Source organism: Ischnura elegans, chromosome 3 (genome assembly GCF_921293095.1).
Source record: "Ischnura elegans chromosome 3, ioIscEleg1.1, whole genome shotgun sequence".
In the NCBI taxonomy this organism is placed as follows: Eukaryota; Metazoa; Arthropoda; class Insecta; order Odonata; family Coenagrionidae; genus Ischnura; species Ischnura elegans.
Window position 1 is genome coordinate 7,474,150 of NC_060248.1, and position 16,114 is coordinate 7,490,263.

General features: G+C 40.0%; 1 protein-coding gene across 1 annotated transcript in view; it reads right to left on the minus strand.

The window, feature by feature from the left end:
* The window catches only part of LOC124154909 (hemocyte protein-glutamine gamma-glutamyltransferase-like), a 64,842-nt gene that overhangs the window by 18,842 nt on the left and 29,886 nt on the right, over nt 1-16,114 (minus strand). The window contains exons 4-9 of the mRNA XM_046528682.1: nt 13,977-14,113; nt 10,072-10,291; nt 7,883-8,112; nt 6,090-6,267; nt 3,542-3,790; nt 2,698-2,866 (exon numbers count right to left, since the gene is read on the minus strand). Of these exons, the coding sequence (XP_046384638.1) occupies nt 2,698-2,866; nt 3,542-3,790; nt 6,090-6,267; nt 7,883-8,112; nt 10,072-10,291; nt 13,977-14,113 (1,183 nt within the window). The remainder of the gene's footprint in view (nt 1-2,697; nt 2,867-3,541; nt 3,791-6,089; nt 6,268-7,882; nt 8,113-10,071; nt 10,292-13,976; nt 14,114-16,114) is intronic.

A 16,114-nucleotide genomic window follows, 5' to 3' on the forward strand; every position in this document is an offset into this window, starting at 1 on the left:
TTGGGACCTCCGATAGATCGTAAATATACGAACTCTTAGGGGTCTAGTGAAAACAGGAGTAAATAAGACCTTGTAACACGAGGTCGCGGAGATGCATCATTATTCCATCGTCTAATCAAATTATTTACTTATAATTAAATTAAACAACTCGTTTTCTAACCCATTTCTCTGAAATTTCTTGAATTAATGAATGATTACCAATACAGCATCATTGTACATGGAATAGTTCGTAATTTATCGTGGAGAACTTGCAAATGGATGTTATGTCTACAAGGAATGATAGAGGTCATTTTGACCCCTGACTGGTCTTCGACTACAGCCTCTCATTTAGGTCAGGTTTTCTCTTTATTTTCTTCTCTTGCACACCCGCGATATTTATTTACGGATAAAATAATAATAAATAAAACAAATTGAACAATATTTGAAGCCTTTTCATTCCATTTTAATGTTGTTAATTGATATGTGGGTTTGGACTGATTTGCGGGTTGCCAATATGACAATAATTATAACTTTTCTTGAGTTCAACTAAATATTTCATTCATCTTAGTAAAATAATTGTTGCCAAGTTATTTTACTTCTACCATGGACTCATTTACTCTAAGTTACGAAATTGTTCCACGGGATTGAACAAATTAATGGCGGAAGTGAGCATGAATCAAAAAAAAACTAAATGGGAATAAATGACCCATGTCTGTCACTCTTGGTAGTGCGAATCCACCGTACTTTTAGTGTTACCTCCACACTTAGATGCAGGTGCAGGAGAAAGTGGACAAGATGGAATGGAAACAACGGAGTATAGAGTGAAAGGAGAGACTAGACTATATTCTGAATAAGTAAAATTCCTCATTCCGAATTGCTGATAAGTAGCACAATGAAATTGCTTTGGATTCCCACGGAAAGATTCAAAATTGTAATGAAAACATTTTCATGGAAACCAAACGCAGCCTTTTAACCTTCTGTCGAGTGCAGTGGTTCTGACAGGCTCAGCGCAAGTGTTTTTTTTCACTTCTGCGTGCCAATAGGTGGCATAGACACTTTAAACTCATAGCAAGCTGTTTGTTTTGGCACGCTATATGCAGCCTTTTGCTTTCCGCGTTTATGCCGACAGATCTGTGGTGGATTATTCATAATTAAGCAAAGAAGTTGTAAAATAAAGCGAAGTAAAAGAATTGTAATTATTCATAATTATAATAATTTTAATATTGGATATATAAAATAGCAAAATAAAAAACCCTAATCATATAGAATTCACATGCTAAAATACATTAAATATAGTAATACTTAATAGCGTAAAGAGTAGATTAAAACGCATCTTGCTGGATCGGTCTGGGGCCCGGTTTTAGGGGTACATACATAACAAATGAGAAATCACTTGTGTTAGACTATACTAATAATGGTTCTTCAAAGTTTAATGGTGTACCACTGAGCCTTTCTTAGAGTTAAATATGCTATTTTACATCAGTGCCTGTTTGGCAGATTGTGCCTGAACTAAGCAATTCCAATATTACGCCTGACAAAAGTTTAAAACAAAACACATCCGCCTAGTCAATTAATATGGTAGATGTAATTGTGAATATACGTAATAAATAGTGGTTAAATATGACCAACACCCATCTTATAAGTGCACACCAGTATTTTGTAGTCGTAATGTATTCAAACGCTATCCCAACGACTTTTTCTTATTAAATGCGTTCTATAGTGTGGATGAATTCACTGAAGGATGCAAATATTACTCCGCTCTTTTGTCTTTCAGTTTTTCATCTTTTATAAATCTCCATTTAATAGTGTTATACTATGTTTGGTATCCCATGCATTTTAGTGTGTGTAATTTTTTTCTCTCTTTTTAAAGCGAATATCACAAAAACATTTCGCGGAGTTTCCCACTTCTTTGTATGAAATTCTCATGAAAATATTTCTCCAGCGCAATGATTCCCACCCAACTCACACCACCACAAACCAACCTCACCCATTTCAACCACCACTCATTCACTCCCTCATGCACCCACATTCATTGGATGGATTCCTTTTCATTTGAGACCTTATAAACATGCAGTCGCCGAAACAGGTCGTAGAATTATGCGATAAAGCAATGAAAAACACAAAGTTGCGCTCTTATTTTAATATGGAAAGATTCCACACAGTCAGACCTAGGTCAAACGATTTTACATACAATGAAAAATCAGTAAATTTATTTTTTTAATTAATAAATAAACGCAAAAACATATAAACCAACAAAAAATACTGTTCACAACAATAACCAGAGAAAAACACGACTAAATTTCAGGAGAATACTGGATATTAATCTGAGCAAGGTATGTGATTACTTGTAGAAAATTGGATGTTATTTTCTCTTTTTTCTTAAAGTGCAATTATTTTATTACATGCAATGTAATCATGGAAAACATTGGAAAACTATATTTTGAACTGATTCCATAAATCAAAAAAATGTAAAAGCGACCACAGTTCACATCAATGAGATAAAAATGCGACTATTGTGGTTGAGAAGAAATATAAATATTTTAACTATTTCATAAAAACATTCCGGAAACTCATATTCCATTTTCAAATCATTCTTGTATTCGTTTAGTTGCAAATGAGCATACCGTCAAAAGTCCCCATTTAAATGTAAGCAATAGGGCAAGAACAAAAGAAATAGACGGGTTAATTTGAGTGATAGGGGGAGCAAGGGGACTCAACTGGTATTGGTCCACTTTGAGTCTGGAGAATCCCCAGGGAGAGTCCGGGTCCTCTTGGAAGTGGACCACGTCTGCATTGACCTCGGCGAACACGAAGGCCGTGTCGAAGGCGAAGCCCACCTGGCCGCTGCGAACGGCCGCCAGAGGCGCTGGACCGCACTGCATCATCTCTGACGTAGGCGGAACAAAACACTAGTTCAAAATGGTGCTCTCATTAGAGCAACAATTGATGGAGGGCGGTTGGACAGCATCCATCCTCTAGCGCGGGCCAACCATGCGTATCACGTGACGTGGGGAATTTATTAAAACTTATAAAAGCTAAAATCGCACCGTTGGATAACAGAACATCTCGACCAATGAAAAATTCATGATACATTTTGATGAGAAGAAAGCTTAAAACACGTATAATTAATCGGTTATTATTGAAAAATCAATGGGCCCGGGAAAAATAATTAGGAACATATTAAAATATAAAACAGTATATTAAAATATATTTGACTTTTATCACTCATGACAGGTCAGTATGCTTTCCTTGAATGATTTTTTCACCGTCCGAGAATATTGTACCTCAAATTCTACGTCCGTTGGAGATATCGTTGCTTCATTATAAAACATTAAAATATAAGAAATTGGCTTAAAAACGACTTCCATTATTTTAAATATGTGACGTCAGCTTACAAAGGTAACAAGGAGATATGTAATTTTTTCCAAAGCCGTTATTCAGTGGACAAACCCTTAAGATAAAACAATTGAAGGCCTGATTGCAAGAACAAGACAATAATGGCCAATTTTTGCAAAAAGAGATTTTCACGAACACGTGAACTCGTGAGTTTGTAGCCACTTACTTTCGCTCTGTTCCTGCGGCGTGGCGTCGATGGCCTGCCACCCGCCGTAGCCTGGTGGCAGGTCGGGTCGCGACATCCAGGCGTCGTTCCACGTGTGGAAGTTCCAGAGCGAGTCCCCGCTGCACTCGTGGTCCAGCATCTCGCAGCCAGACTGGTCGAAGTACCGCTCCACGCACAGCGTCTGGTTGCCGTCGTGTGCGGACACGAAGTTGGTGACGGAGCGGCAGGGGATGCCCAAGGCACGGCAAACTACGCGGCGAAGAGAGAATGCACGCATCATCCAGAACACGAGGAATGTGTGCCAAGCGGCGGATATTGCGGCGGTTCGGCGAAATTTGAAAAGTTGTTCCATTTTCTAATTACATTTTTGACGCGAAAATGTTGGCCGCCGTTAAAGGATGCCTTCATAGTTGGGCGTTTCGTTGACGCCGCGGCTAGCGAGCCAATCAGAGCCAGTCTTTGAGAATCGATGACGTCACATCTCCAGCTCGCTGCGTCGTCGCAGAAAAATTGAACCTGTCGCATCTTCTCTGCATGAAGGCGGCAGTACGCCGAAGATTTCGAATTGGTGTTTGTTTATGTGAAGTTTAGGTATACGAATATGCTAGATTAGCTCTAATGAGAGAGACAAATGCTATTTATTTCATTATTTACTATTATTTTGGAGTGCTAATCATAGATATTTCGTATATTCCCTAAACACGGGATAAATGTTAACCCTAAATTAGTTAACAGTCACTGAGGTGCATAAATTAGCGTAACACATACCCGTCAATGGTATCACAAGCTAAATACAGCGTGAGAGCTCCTTGTTGGTGACTACGGTCGTTTAAATTCCAATTGACATCCAATAATTGTGCCCTAATGATCTACACAGTTGAAGCTATGTAGATAACATGACTAGGACAATCTGATTGAACAAAATTTATCATAAATACATATTCCTGATAACATTTCACGTTAGGTACTCATGTTCACTGAGTGTCTGTAATTAGCTATTTTTCGAATATTCTGAGTTAAGAAATAAAATTTAAAGATCAAAATAATGCATTGGCAAGGGCCATCATTACATGCAGGATTATCGACATTATGGTCGCCATATCAACTTAAAATGCTATTTATAGTCAGGAAGAATTATTTAAGAAATGAAATTGCGTAAGAATGCACAAAAAAAACATATGCATTGTGCGTTTGGCTCGAAATCATAAGAGGATAAGCTCCCAGGCCGATTTTTAGGAGCCAACGCTTTTTGCCTTTCATTTGTTTTCGCAACTCAGAGCTGTGAAGGGCAAAACTTGCTGGCGGAGCGGGAGCTCTCGTGGCGTCGACGGACGCAGCGCTGAGCTGTGAAGGCACCCTCAACATATGGCCCGTAACATAAGGTGACGGAGGGGGGAGAAGTGTGGATTTGAGGGGGAGGACGGTGGCGGGGGGAGGGGGAAGAAGGGAAGGGCAGTGTGGGATAGAGTCTGCGGGCGGACGGATTTAGAAGGAAGTCTGGAGAATAAAAATTGTGAAAATACAAAAGTGTTTCGTGGTGTCATCCCTAACACACTTATTAACGATATTTATTAATTTTTAAAACATCAAACAATAATATCAATAAAACTTCTTGATAGCAAACATAAGGTGTGTCATTTCAACTACCGCGTCTCAAGAAAACATCTTGTGGAGGTGTTATAATTAAGTGGTGGGGGAAGGGGAAGGGGGGGGTCAGGAAATTCGATCTTCGCCCCCCCTCCCCCCTTCAAGACAAAGCTCCTAGCTTCGGCTCTGCATTATACTCACTCACTAAGTGAATCAACCGGAAAGTTGATTTGGATAGGTGAACGCAGAGTTCGACCAGGACTAAACCACAGGTGTGTGAAACTTTATGCAAACCAGGTTTTTCATCAAAATTTGCCAATCCTGCCAGTTTGGCTAGTAATTTTTTTCAAATGGTGTTTTGTGATTGTCTTCTTGTAGGGAACCAATGATAAAGAAATCAGGATAATTAAATATGTCGAGCAAAAATTTTACTCATATTGCGCGATTTTAAATGGAATGACCCGTCAGGGATTTGCGTTGGATTTATGTTCTCCAAGGTAATTTAATGTGACCTTCCCATTTACTTTTACTCATTCACTAATTATGGATTTCAATTGGATTACAACTGTGTTATTTTTCAACCCCGTCCTTCATTAGGAAGAAATAGAATTAACCTTTTCTTAATGCAGTGTGTGGAGGGTTGCGTGAATTCATTCTCATTCGCCCGTTAAAGTCTCCGGAAAATTTCATTCAAAACTTCAAATTTGCGTGTTTTTATAGAATAGTCGTATAGCATTGAGAAATGAGAGACAGTCCGTATGATTCTCTCATCTACCTAATAACATATTATTGACAGAATTTGAAGTAACTCCATGATTTGTGGAACTATAGCAATTCACGTGCCGCAATGTATTTTTAAAAATCGGAATTTGTTCCCTTTTACAGGATAGAGGTTATGGAGATGGTTCTGAACCACATAGTTCAATAAAGTGATGGTTCCTCTTAAATAAGGGGAACTTACGCGTGACTGTTAGCGCTGAGAACACCCAGCACTGTCCGTATCTCACTGATTGGCCGCCGCTGCGAAGGTACTCCTCCAAGATGGCCACGCTTCCGGTCCACGCGGTAGGGGCGTGGCCGTCCTTGTAATCTCCATGCCAACGCCCCACCAGCAGGCCATCGTCATCCACCGAGTTGACCTGAAAATAAAAGCCATTACTCGAGAAGCCACGAGACAGCAGAAGTACTCCTCATTGCAAGAAAACGATTACGTAAGCGAATTGCTACATGTACAAAGCATCAAATAACCACTGACTTCCGAAATATTTCCCGCCATCTTGAATCTTCAGACGCAGTTTTGCGAAGGTATACTTTAAAATATTGCATAAGTAAACCCATCTTAACAGCATAGTCCAGTTTACAAGAACTTAACTTTGCGTAAGTTTGCCTAATAATATCGAGATCAATAAGTGAAATGTTTCACCAATCACAGCTGAAACAATTATTTGACAACGAAACAGAATTAAGAGAACTTTTGACAGTTAATATGCATGTCAATAAGCAATGGTGCTTGTACCTTTTTTTTTAACTCGTCCAATCCTCAAATAATGGCTTTTCCAAGTCGATTTCAGCCGCTTTTATGTTGAGTATTGGTAAACCTTCCGTGTGATTTTGAAAATTTAGTTGCGGTTTCTTTTGATGAATTGCATTTTACTGCAAAAATAAATACAGAGCGTTGTTTCATGTTAAACAAAAAGAAGAGAAATTATGAAAGGAAAGCTTCCCACAGTTTTATTTCATCAGAGTATCAGTCGATTTGGAATATGTTCCAGCTATTTACCAATCAGTTGCAGAGTTTTCAAAACCTTTTCATGGATTGTAAAAACCATCGCGTAAGAAATAATTCACGAAAAATGTTGGAAATTTGCCTCGTACTCAACAAGAAAGAAAATAAATTTAAGGAGAGTGATGCTTCCCACGTATTGTTTTCATGACATTACGTTGATTATAATCTATGGACGATCTCTGCAGGTTTTCAACTTCATAGTAACACTATTAGAGTGGTCAAATTTTTTCTGAAAGTAGAAGTGCGAGTGAATATTTCGGTGTAGTTTTAGTAAAAAGCAAACATAATCCTCTTCATGAAATAATATTTTACCTTTTTTTAAGGGTTTTTATAAATTTTGGATGTATTTTATAGAAAATTTAGCATTTCTCACGGGCGACCTGCGTGCTGATATCGTTTATGGCGGTTTTCACCAACAAAAACTACTTTAGGTGTTAATATATTACTTTTACTGTGACAATCTTAAATTTTACTGGGTGAACAACTGTTAATTAGACTTTAACCTAAACCTCACCTAAACGGAAATATTCCCTTGATACAGAAAAGTTAACCGACTGAGTCACAATTAGCCACTACTGTCATTCTCGTCCATATGTGCATATAGTGCATGAGTTATCGCAGAATAAAACCTCTAATAAGATAAATACCCTCCAAAGTGGTGAAATATTATTCTCCCTTGCGTGTTGATCCTTCATGGACCGTGCCTTTAGGCCTTTAGTGCCATTAGCCTCGGTACAATTGCCACGGGAATTCAGGGACTAGCGTGGTGGTCTGCGCAGTTTCCCGGAAACGCAAAAATCCGTGGTTCGGCTCTCGATCCAGGAGAATTCTTTCCCGTGGCAATTCGTGCCGATGTTATTGAGCGTGATGATATGATTGGACTTGCAGGCTTTGTGGGACAACCCCTCAGGATGCGATAGCATAATGATCGGCTGGCGCCCGCAGCGGAGTTCGAGAAGTGCACTTACGACAGCGGAGACGGCCCTGGATACCCTGACCGGGTCCCCTCGCTCCTCGTGTCTGAGTCGGGACAGCTCCAGCAGGCACATAGTGGCCGGGAGGACGACGTCCTCGAACTGTCCGAAGACCCATCGCCTGCCCACCGGCTGACGGAAGGATCCGCCCACCCACACCTTCCCACTGTCGCTCTCCACGTACTCCTTCCTCTGCCACTCCTCCTCCATGTACACGCCATCCTCTGCAAGCAAACAAAGTATAAACACGCACGGTTTAAACCCTCAATGGTTATTCAAAGAAGAGTTCATATGAAATAGTCTCAGAGAGCATAGTTACCTAATTATTGCGGAAGAAACGATCGTATGGACAAGATTATATAAATAGAGAGCGGAACCAATATATATTTAAAATGTCATTATTGCGGAATGGTTTCCGCGGTGATTGGATTGATGATTATTTTTCGGCTAATTCCGCGTCGACCAATTTTTTTCACTCGAAAGTTTCGGGCGCGTTCCAGCTCCCTTTTAAGGTCTTCGCCCTTCGTCTTTTCATATTCTTTCCCTCTTCTTTATTTGGACCCGAAAACGTGAGCTGGAACGCGCACGAAACCGTCGTCCGCAAAAAAATGAGTCGTCGCGGAATTAACCGGAAAAATAATCATCTATTTTATACCAAGCCTTTTTTTATTGCGTACGGTAAGTAATATAAGCTATCATAGTTACAATTTTTCGAATGGGCATTGAAGCAACGAAAAGGTTCTCTGACGTCACTCTGCTTGGTTTCCAGAGGTTATTTTCATGTTCGACTCTGCAAATTGACACTGCGCGAAGTACAAGAAAAATATTCCGTCGCCACGGCTAAGTTTTCCTCGTTGCTACATGGCGTAATGTCAATTTGCATTACCCGTTTCAGGCCTCGTCTTAATTTGATATACTAGTCACTCTAGGCTTTCAATAATGTACTACATAACACGATTTAAAACTTGCTGTTCAATTCATCATTTATCGTTGCTAAAATACAAAGCAAATGTTAAAAAAAAAGCTTGCAGTTGCCTTAGACTGCAATTCTGAATGGAATCTGGACCGCGCTCTTCGCCAAGATTACGGGAAATGTCGTCCATTTCATTACTATTATGACTTAGTCGGTATTCTATATTTAAACGGAGTAATCAAGGATGCAATTCCGCAGGAAGTCGTAATTCTCAAGTTTATTTTTAAAGCAATTGCCATTCGATATTTTGGATTGTCGTCGGACAATAACTTGGGACGCAATTAATTGCCCTTTCTCTAAACCGGGCAACCTGTATTGCAACCCGTAGTATCGTGCGCATAGCGACGGTCAAATGTCTTTCAAGGCTTTAATTAACCAAATCACATGCATGACAAAGAAAAAATTCGCGTTTGGGGGAAACCCCCCCCGCAGAGCTCAGAGAAATTTTTAAGTTTAATCCATTTTACTTAATTGGATTGATATTACAAATAGAATAGTGTAAGGATTAATAAAATATCCCTCAGAAAGCCGTAAAAACTCGCCATTTTGAACCATTTATTTTGAAAATTCTGTAATTTATTAATCTCGCACCTACCGCTTATCCTGGTGGGTATTCCATACCCCCACACATTGATATTAGTTGCACCTAAACCCATCCCGCAGCCTTAATTCCTAGCAGCGATGTCACTACTCTGCGAATGGATTGTCTCAGATTGGTCCATTTCTCACCAATCCGGTTCGAGTTCGATATCGAGATCGGTCTCCACGTTCGCCGAAGTGGAATCCGGTGTCTTTCGACGACTCTTTGGGTGCTTTACAGTCATCATTTTTATTTTAACGACACACTGATGATTGACCATAAGATCGTCAACGATTAAAACCGAAAATATTGGCGTCGTCTTCGTTTCCAAGGCTAACCATCACTTCAAAACAAACGTAAACAAATCTTTCACCATACTCCACACGCAATTTTTCAATTTCGACTTTCGTCTGTTTCACTTTTCGCGATCAATTGTTGGTATGAGAATTACAGTAGCTGTGATTTCCTCTCGGCAAAGTTCCCATCAGCCAACCGGCGGTAGGATTAGCTTTATAAAACTCCAACTCTCGTTAAACCCCAGACATTATAAAACCGTCCCTCATTCGTCGTAGAAGTCAACTCAACAGACCCGGGGAGTCGCCAAGGCGATGCACGTGACAATGGACTGACCTTTGCACCACGGGTTGAAGAGGATGTAGATGTCCACGTCGCACCTGTGCTCCCGCCTGGCCAGCTGCGGGGGCGGTCCCTGGTTCGACTCCCCCTCGTCCCCCTCGGCCCCCCTCCGCCTCCCAGCCCCCCTCCCCCCGCCCACGAAGCGAGACATCCCACGCTCGCACTCCACGCTGCACCGCCAAATGCCCACGGGCGCCGTGCTCGGGATGCGAACCTAGGACCAACACATTGACAGGAGGGAGAGAGAGAGAGCAGCATTCAATCATTCGACACTCATTCAATAGCTACCATTCTTATTCTTATTTACATCGTCATGGTTACCACCATTATTATCATTTATATTGTCTAAATGCACTTATTGTTGGTAAATTTTGTTACATTTATTATTATTGGAAATTGTTAATTAATACACATCAATGTAATTATAAGTGGTATTGTTGGAAGCTTTATACTGGAAATATTGTGTATTTCGGGTTTGCTGATGTAATTATTGTTACAATTGTTGTTAATGATAGTTATGGTAAATTTTGTTTTTTCACTTTTCTAATATTTCCCACTGATATTCTTAAAAATCATTTTTCCGCAGAGAGCAACAATGTTAACCTTGTACAGGTAAACATAAGCGACGAGATCTTTTCTCTCGATAATAAATCCTTTTCGTACTTGCAAAATAATCAAGAGGCAAAACCCTCCCAAACCATCGTACAGATGCTGCTTTCTACTCGTAGGGGCCTTTCCTTACAAGATATTGAGCATCAGTGAAGCCGTGAACGGGCCCAGTCGTAAAATTGGTCCGTTAGACTTAAAAATATTTTTTATCGTTTTAATAACACAAGTAGCGAACAACTGAATGCATATAATATTTACTTTATTAACTGCTTCATAAAACCACAATGTCCAACAATTCTTAAGTGCAAACGTCTAAAAATTAGAAAATTCATTTTTAAAAAATATCAGCGTTAAACGTGCCTATGTATAGATATTTCAAAAGAAAATGACTTTCTTAAAAGCAATTTTCATACTTATTTCTATAGCTTTATTGAATTTATTTCCTTATTTTATGATAATAAGTCAAATATGATTAAAAACTGTACAGACGCTATTGATTTTTAAATGGTGTAACTTAACTGTTCATTGATTGTTGGGCGTTACAAAGTTCGCCGTGTCAACTAGTATATTAAATAATACATACGTTATAACATATACAATAGTACATTACATAATACATACATGTAAGCATTCTCAGACACTCTATTTAGCATTACGTACACATTTATTCACGATCTTTAAGTTGTACTTAGTTAGTTGTTTATTTATCAATGTCTAAAGTACAGATGAGACCATCATAAAAATGTTTATTGACATTATTATATTTTAAAATAAAGCAACGGCTATATCACGTTTCCATGGAACACCACACGGTCCGTACACCTCATGAGTGATGCAATCTTTCTACATCTACATAATACCTCGCAAGCCGCCTAAAAGGCGTGTGGCAGGGGGTTTTAGGACACCAGCCGTTTACAGCTAAAAAATGAAGTGGTCTGGCGAAGTTGGGACTAGCGTTTATTAAAGTCCTTTGTGGTTCGGGGGAAAAACTAATCCACATATCTATCCGTTCGGCAAAAAATCTCTCTTAATGTATCGCTTCTTTCGGACCTGGAAATATAGTGTGGCTCTAATATTATGTTCTCCGTGTTGCTCTTAAAGATATCCATTCTCAATTGTTCAAGCAATCTAAGCCTAGCGCTCAGCCTCCGAGTCTCAAGCGGCTCCCAGCCTAATTAGCTTAACATCTGAGTAACGTTTTCTGTACACGGGTAGCGGTTTTTGACGAAACACGCAGCCTTCCTTTGCATTTTGTTCAGTTCGCGGATTAAGTCTTTCTGCACCGGATCCCATATGCTCGCAGCAATTTCAAAGTGCGGTCGGACGAGTGTGAAACAGCACATTTCTTTTACTTTCGCGGACCATTGATAAAGGAATCACATCTTTTTTTGGTTGGATTGATTACTCCTTTTGTCATCACTTAAATTAACCCTTAATTACTTCGAGAAATAAAGACTTTAATATAAGGAACAGACTATTGACATAAAACGCAATGAGGATATCTAGAATATTACTACATTCTCACTCAACACCTCAAATTACATTTACTGAGTGAGTTACTCGGAGACATATTATATGTTCTAAAAGTATTTTTCAGCGCTTTCTAGTCTCCAGACCGTAAAATCGTATCTTCGCGCAAAGGGTTAGTTATTAACACGAGGCATCCATGAAGACTCTATCCTGAACATAGCATGGCTCTCTCTCTCTCTCGCCATTAGTTTGGGCTGTGCGTGGATAAGTGAGTCAGTCTGTAAGTCAGTCACGACACCTTGTGTAAACTATTATCGGCATACCGCGTGGGTAAGATTATATGAGAGCGCCGACGTTTCGGGAACAGACTGGTTACCCATTCTCACGGCTACTGACAGAATATTTGAAGTGACCGTTGAAGGTCAGCATTTGGAGGGTTGGGATTGGTCGAGTTCCGATTGTTGTCGCGTGGACCAGCGTAGACTTAATCATATGCAATCATAATTCTTTTAAGAGTTCCATTCCAAGAGCTGCTGATCGAATATCCGGAGTCTCTGTTGACGTTTTTATTCTTAAGTCTTATTTCAATTGCCTCTTTCGTTAAACGATCCCAAAATTGATTTGAAAGCCATAAAACTCTGGTGTCATCCCACCTTATTTTATGGTCCTCATCTAAGCTATAGGATCGTTATGTAAGAGTTTAAAGAAAAGGTGAGTGAAGAGTTTGATCTGGCGTGTAGCTCTCTACGGTGCGGAAACGTGGACACTGAGGAAAGACGACGAGAGAAGATTGGAGGCATTCGAGATGTGGGTATGGAGAAGAATGGAGAGGGTGAAATGGACGGAGAGGAAAAGGAACGACGAAGTGCTGGACATGGTGGGTGAGGAGAGGCAGCTTTTAGATGAGATACGGATGAGACGGAAGGTATGGATGGATCGAGTTCTTAGCGGGCAGGGGATTTTGAAAATGGTGTTAGAGGGTAGAATGTTAGGGAAACGAGGGAGGGGAAGGAAAAGAATAGGATTTTGAGATAGATTGAAAAGGATTAGGCATTACAGTGAATTGAAGAAGGCAGTGCTGGAAGGAAAGGGAGGCTCCCGGATCACTTCTTTAGGGCTCCATGGAAACCTACCTTAATCGGTAGAATACTATTATTATAATCCAGATTATGCTCGAATATGGCTGATTTTTATGGTTGACCAAGTCGGAAATGCCTTTAATGCTCTTTGAGACGAGTAGATATTGTTCGCCCAGTCTCCCCACGTAGACATCATCACATTCACAAGGGATTTTATAAACTCCAGCAGTCATAAGGCCAATCGGATCTTTTACACAAGCGAGGCGGTCTCTTAAACTTGGCATAGGTCGATGGATGGTTACGATGTTATACTTCCTCAAAACCCTAGAAATTTTGCCCGATATCGTAGAAATATAGGACCGTGGGCAAATGACGGAACGAAAGCAAAGGTACTCACTTAGGACTTAGGACAGAACCTTGCGCCACCCCTCTCTCTATATTCTACCAATTTGATTGTTTCCAGTCCAATAAACGAGTTGCTAGTGTTCGCACACTGAAGTACACTGAACGAACATTTGATAAAGCTTTCCTATGGTACGTAACTTTTTCGATTCTTCAATATACGTGCAAAATTAAAAGCTTTTGAGAAGTCAAAAAGGAGGAGAATAGTAAGTTGCACGCGATCTATTTCTTGACGTACATCTTCCGTCATTGTACCGATTCATAATCACTTAGTTACGAAAATTTTCTTTCGTTGAGGACCACTATCCAAGCGGATTACCACAAATGATAATCTCCTACCTCGAGTATCAGTGTCTTTCCTTCCTTGCGCTGTACGCTCGCCTCCCAGGAGTCCTTCTTCGATCCCCCGTTGGCCCGCGGCTCCAACGGAACGGGCAATACGGCACGGGTCCCCTTGGTGGACTGTGGATTAGGACCTGCACACGAAAGCAAAAGAAAAAGAAAAGAATCAAGAATGGAATCATTCGAAATGTGGTGTATACAGAAGAATGATGAAGATGAAAACGGATCGCCCGAAGAAGCAATGAGGACACACAATGAATAGTGGGATAAAGGAGGTACTTCGAAAGGCCTTATGATGAAGACGGGACGACTTATTTAGCCACATTATTAGGCATGATGCCCTGATTAAAACAATCGTAGAAGGACAGGTGGAAGGGAAGAAGGGCAAGGGAAGGCCCCGAATGAGTTACATAGGACAATGAGGTATAAAGGATGTAAAAGAGAAGAATGTACATAAATACGATGAGGTAAGTAGACTGTAGATATGTTTGGAGAGCTGCAACAAACCAATCTAAGGACAGTGGGCAAATGATGGAACGAAAGCAAAGATACTCACTCAGTTGAGAGCTAATTATCATCCGCAATTCAATTTTTAATGGCGTATTTCACCACTTTCATTTCAATCCTTTGTGTCGCGATTACCAAACACTCGGATTAAGTCTTACAGTAGTTTCAAGTCTGGTTGGCAGAGAAATAATTGCCATGGATATAAATTAGAATAAACAAAAAAATAGCTCCACAGCTTCATAGAAAAATATTTGCATGTACTATACATCACCTATAACCTACATCTACATAATAGCGGTGCAAAGAATAGCTGCCAGGTACGTGAAAGGTTGTTACGATAGTCTTGTTAATGTAACTGACCTCTTACATAAACTCGGGTGGGAATCTCTGTGAGACCGTAGATTGAAAAATAGACTAAATCTTTTAGATAAATTCAAAAGCAGTGTCTTTTCTGACGAAGTTAACCATATCATACGGACGCCATAATACTACGGAATATCAGATCATATAAATATAAAATAAGAGAGATAGATTGTAGAACAGACAGAATCAGAATGTCATTTTTTCCATTACCGACAAAGGACTATAACGACGGCGTTAGAACTTACTAATGGCTTGGTTAACTCGTAGTTTAGCCTACTAACTTATTCATTCCTCAATGCATGTTTCGTAATTTTATTATTATTTCTAGCAGCATATGGTAGTACAATTTGTTATTACGCGTGACTTTTTTTGACCGTGTGGTGTGCATGTGGGAGTCCAATTGCATGCTGCATTCTGGTGATTGATCACCCCCTGCCAAACACCTTAGTGGTTGCTCGCAGGGTATATTGTAGATGTAGATTAATACCCTGCAAACCACCTCTAGGGTTTTTGGCAGGGACAAAAATTTCATTCTTCCCCAGACCTTTTAGCTTTCGACCTTAAAATCATCAGTAATTTTGTTCCTACTGCCATCAGCTATCAGGGTTAAAATTTTGTGGCACATTTTTCTCCTTGCTGTACAGAGCGGTTACCGCGTGACCTCACTCTCGATCAAAGGCCTGAAATATCGGCTCATCCGGCTCAGTTGCGCATAGCGATTTTTCTTTGTCATCTGCTGAGCACGCTGGCAGTGTCTTGAGCTTGACATGATGTTTTTCTCTAACATAGAGCTTAGATGATGAAGGAGGCTTAGATTATAAATCCAATCATTTTCAATGTCGTGTTAAGCAACATGAGATCCCACCAATGGCCACTGCCTTGAATTTGTCGAGCGTTTCTATCCTACTCTGCAACATCGAAAACGATTACAATTCTTCTATTTAGAGATTAAGATAGAGGTTGACCCCCCCCCCCCCAAAAAAAAGCCAAATGATCTCTGCCAGAGCTCCCTATACATTATATCGTAATGTAAGTGTATACATAATATGTACTTACTAATATACTTGCTCTATGATTCGATTTACTATAAGCCGATATCGTTTAAAAATTTGCCTCTAACAGTGTTAGACGATGATGATAAAACATTTATGCTATCGTGTCTATAATCCTCTCTAATATTCAGATACTTGATCAGCTATATTTGTTAAAGAGAGGAACTTCGAATCGTAAGCACATTTTGAAGCAAGGCAATCACTAGGACGGCA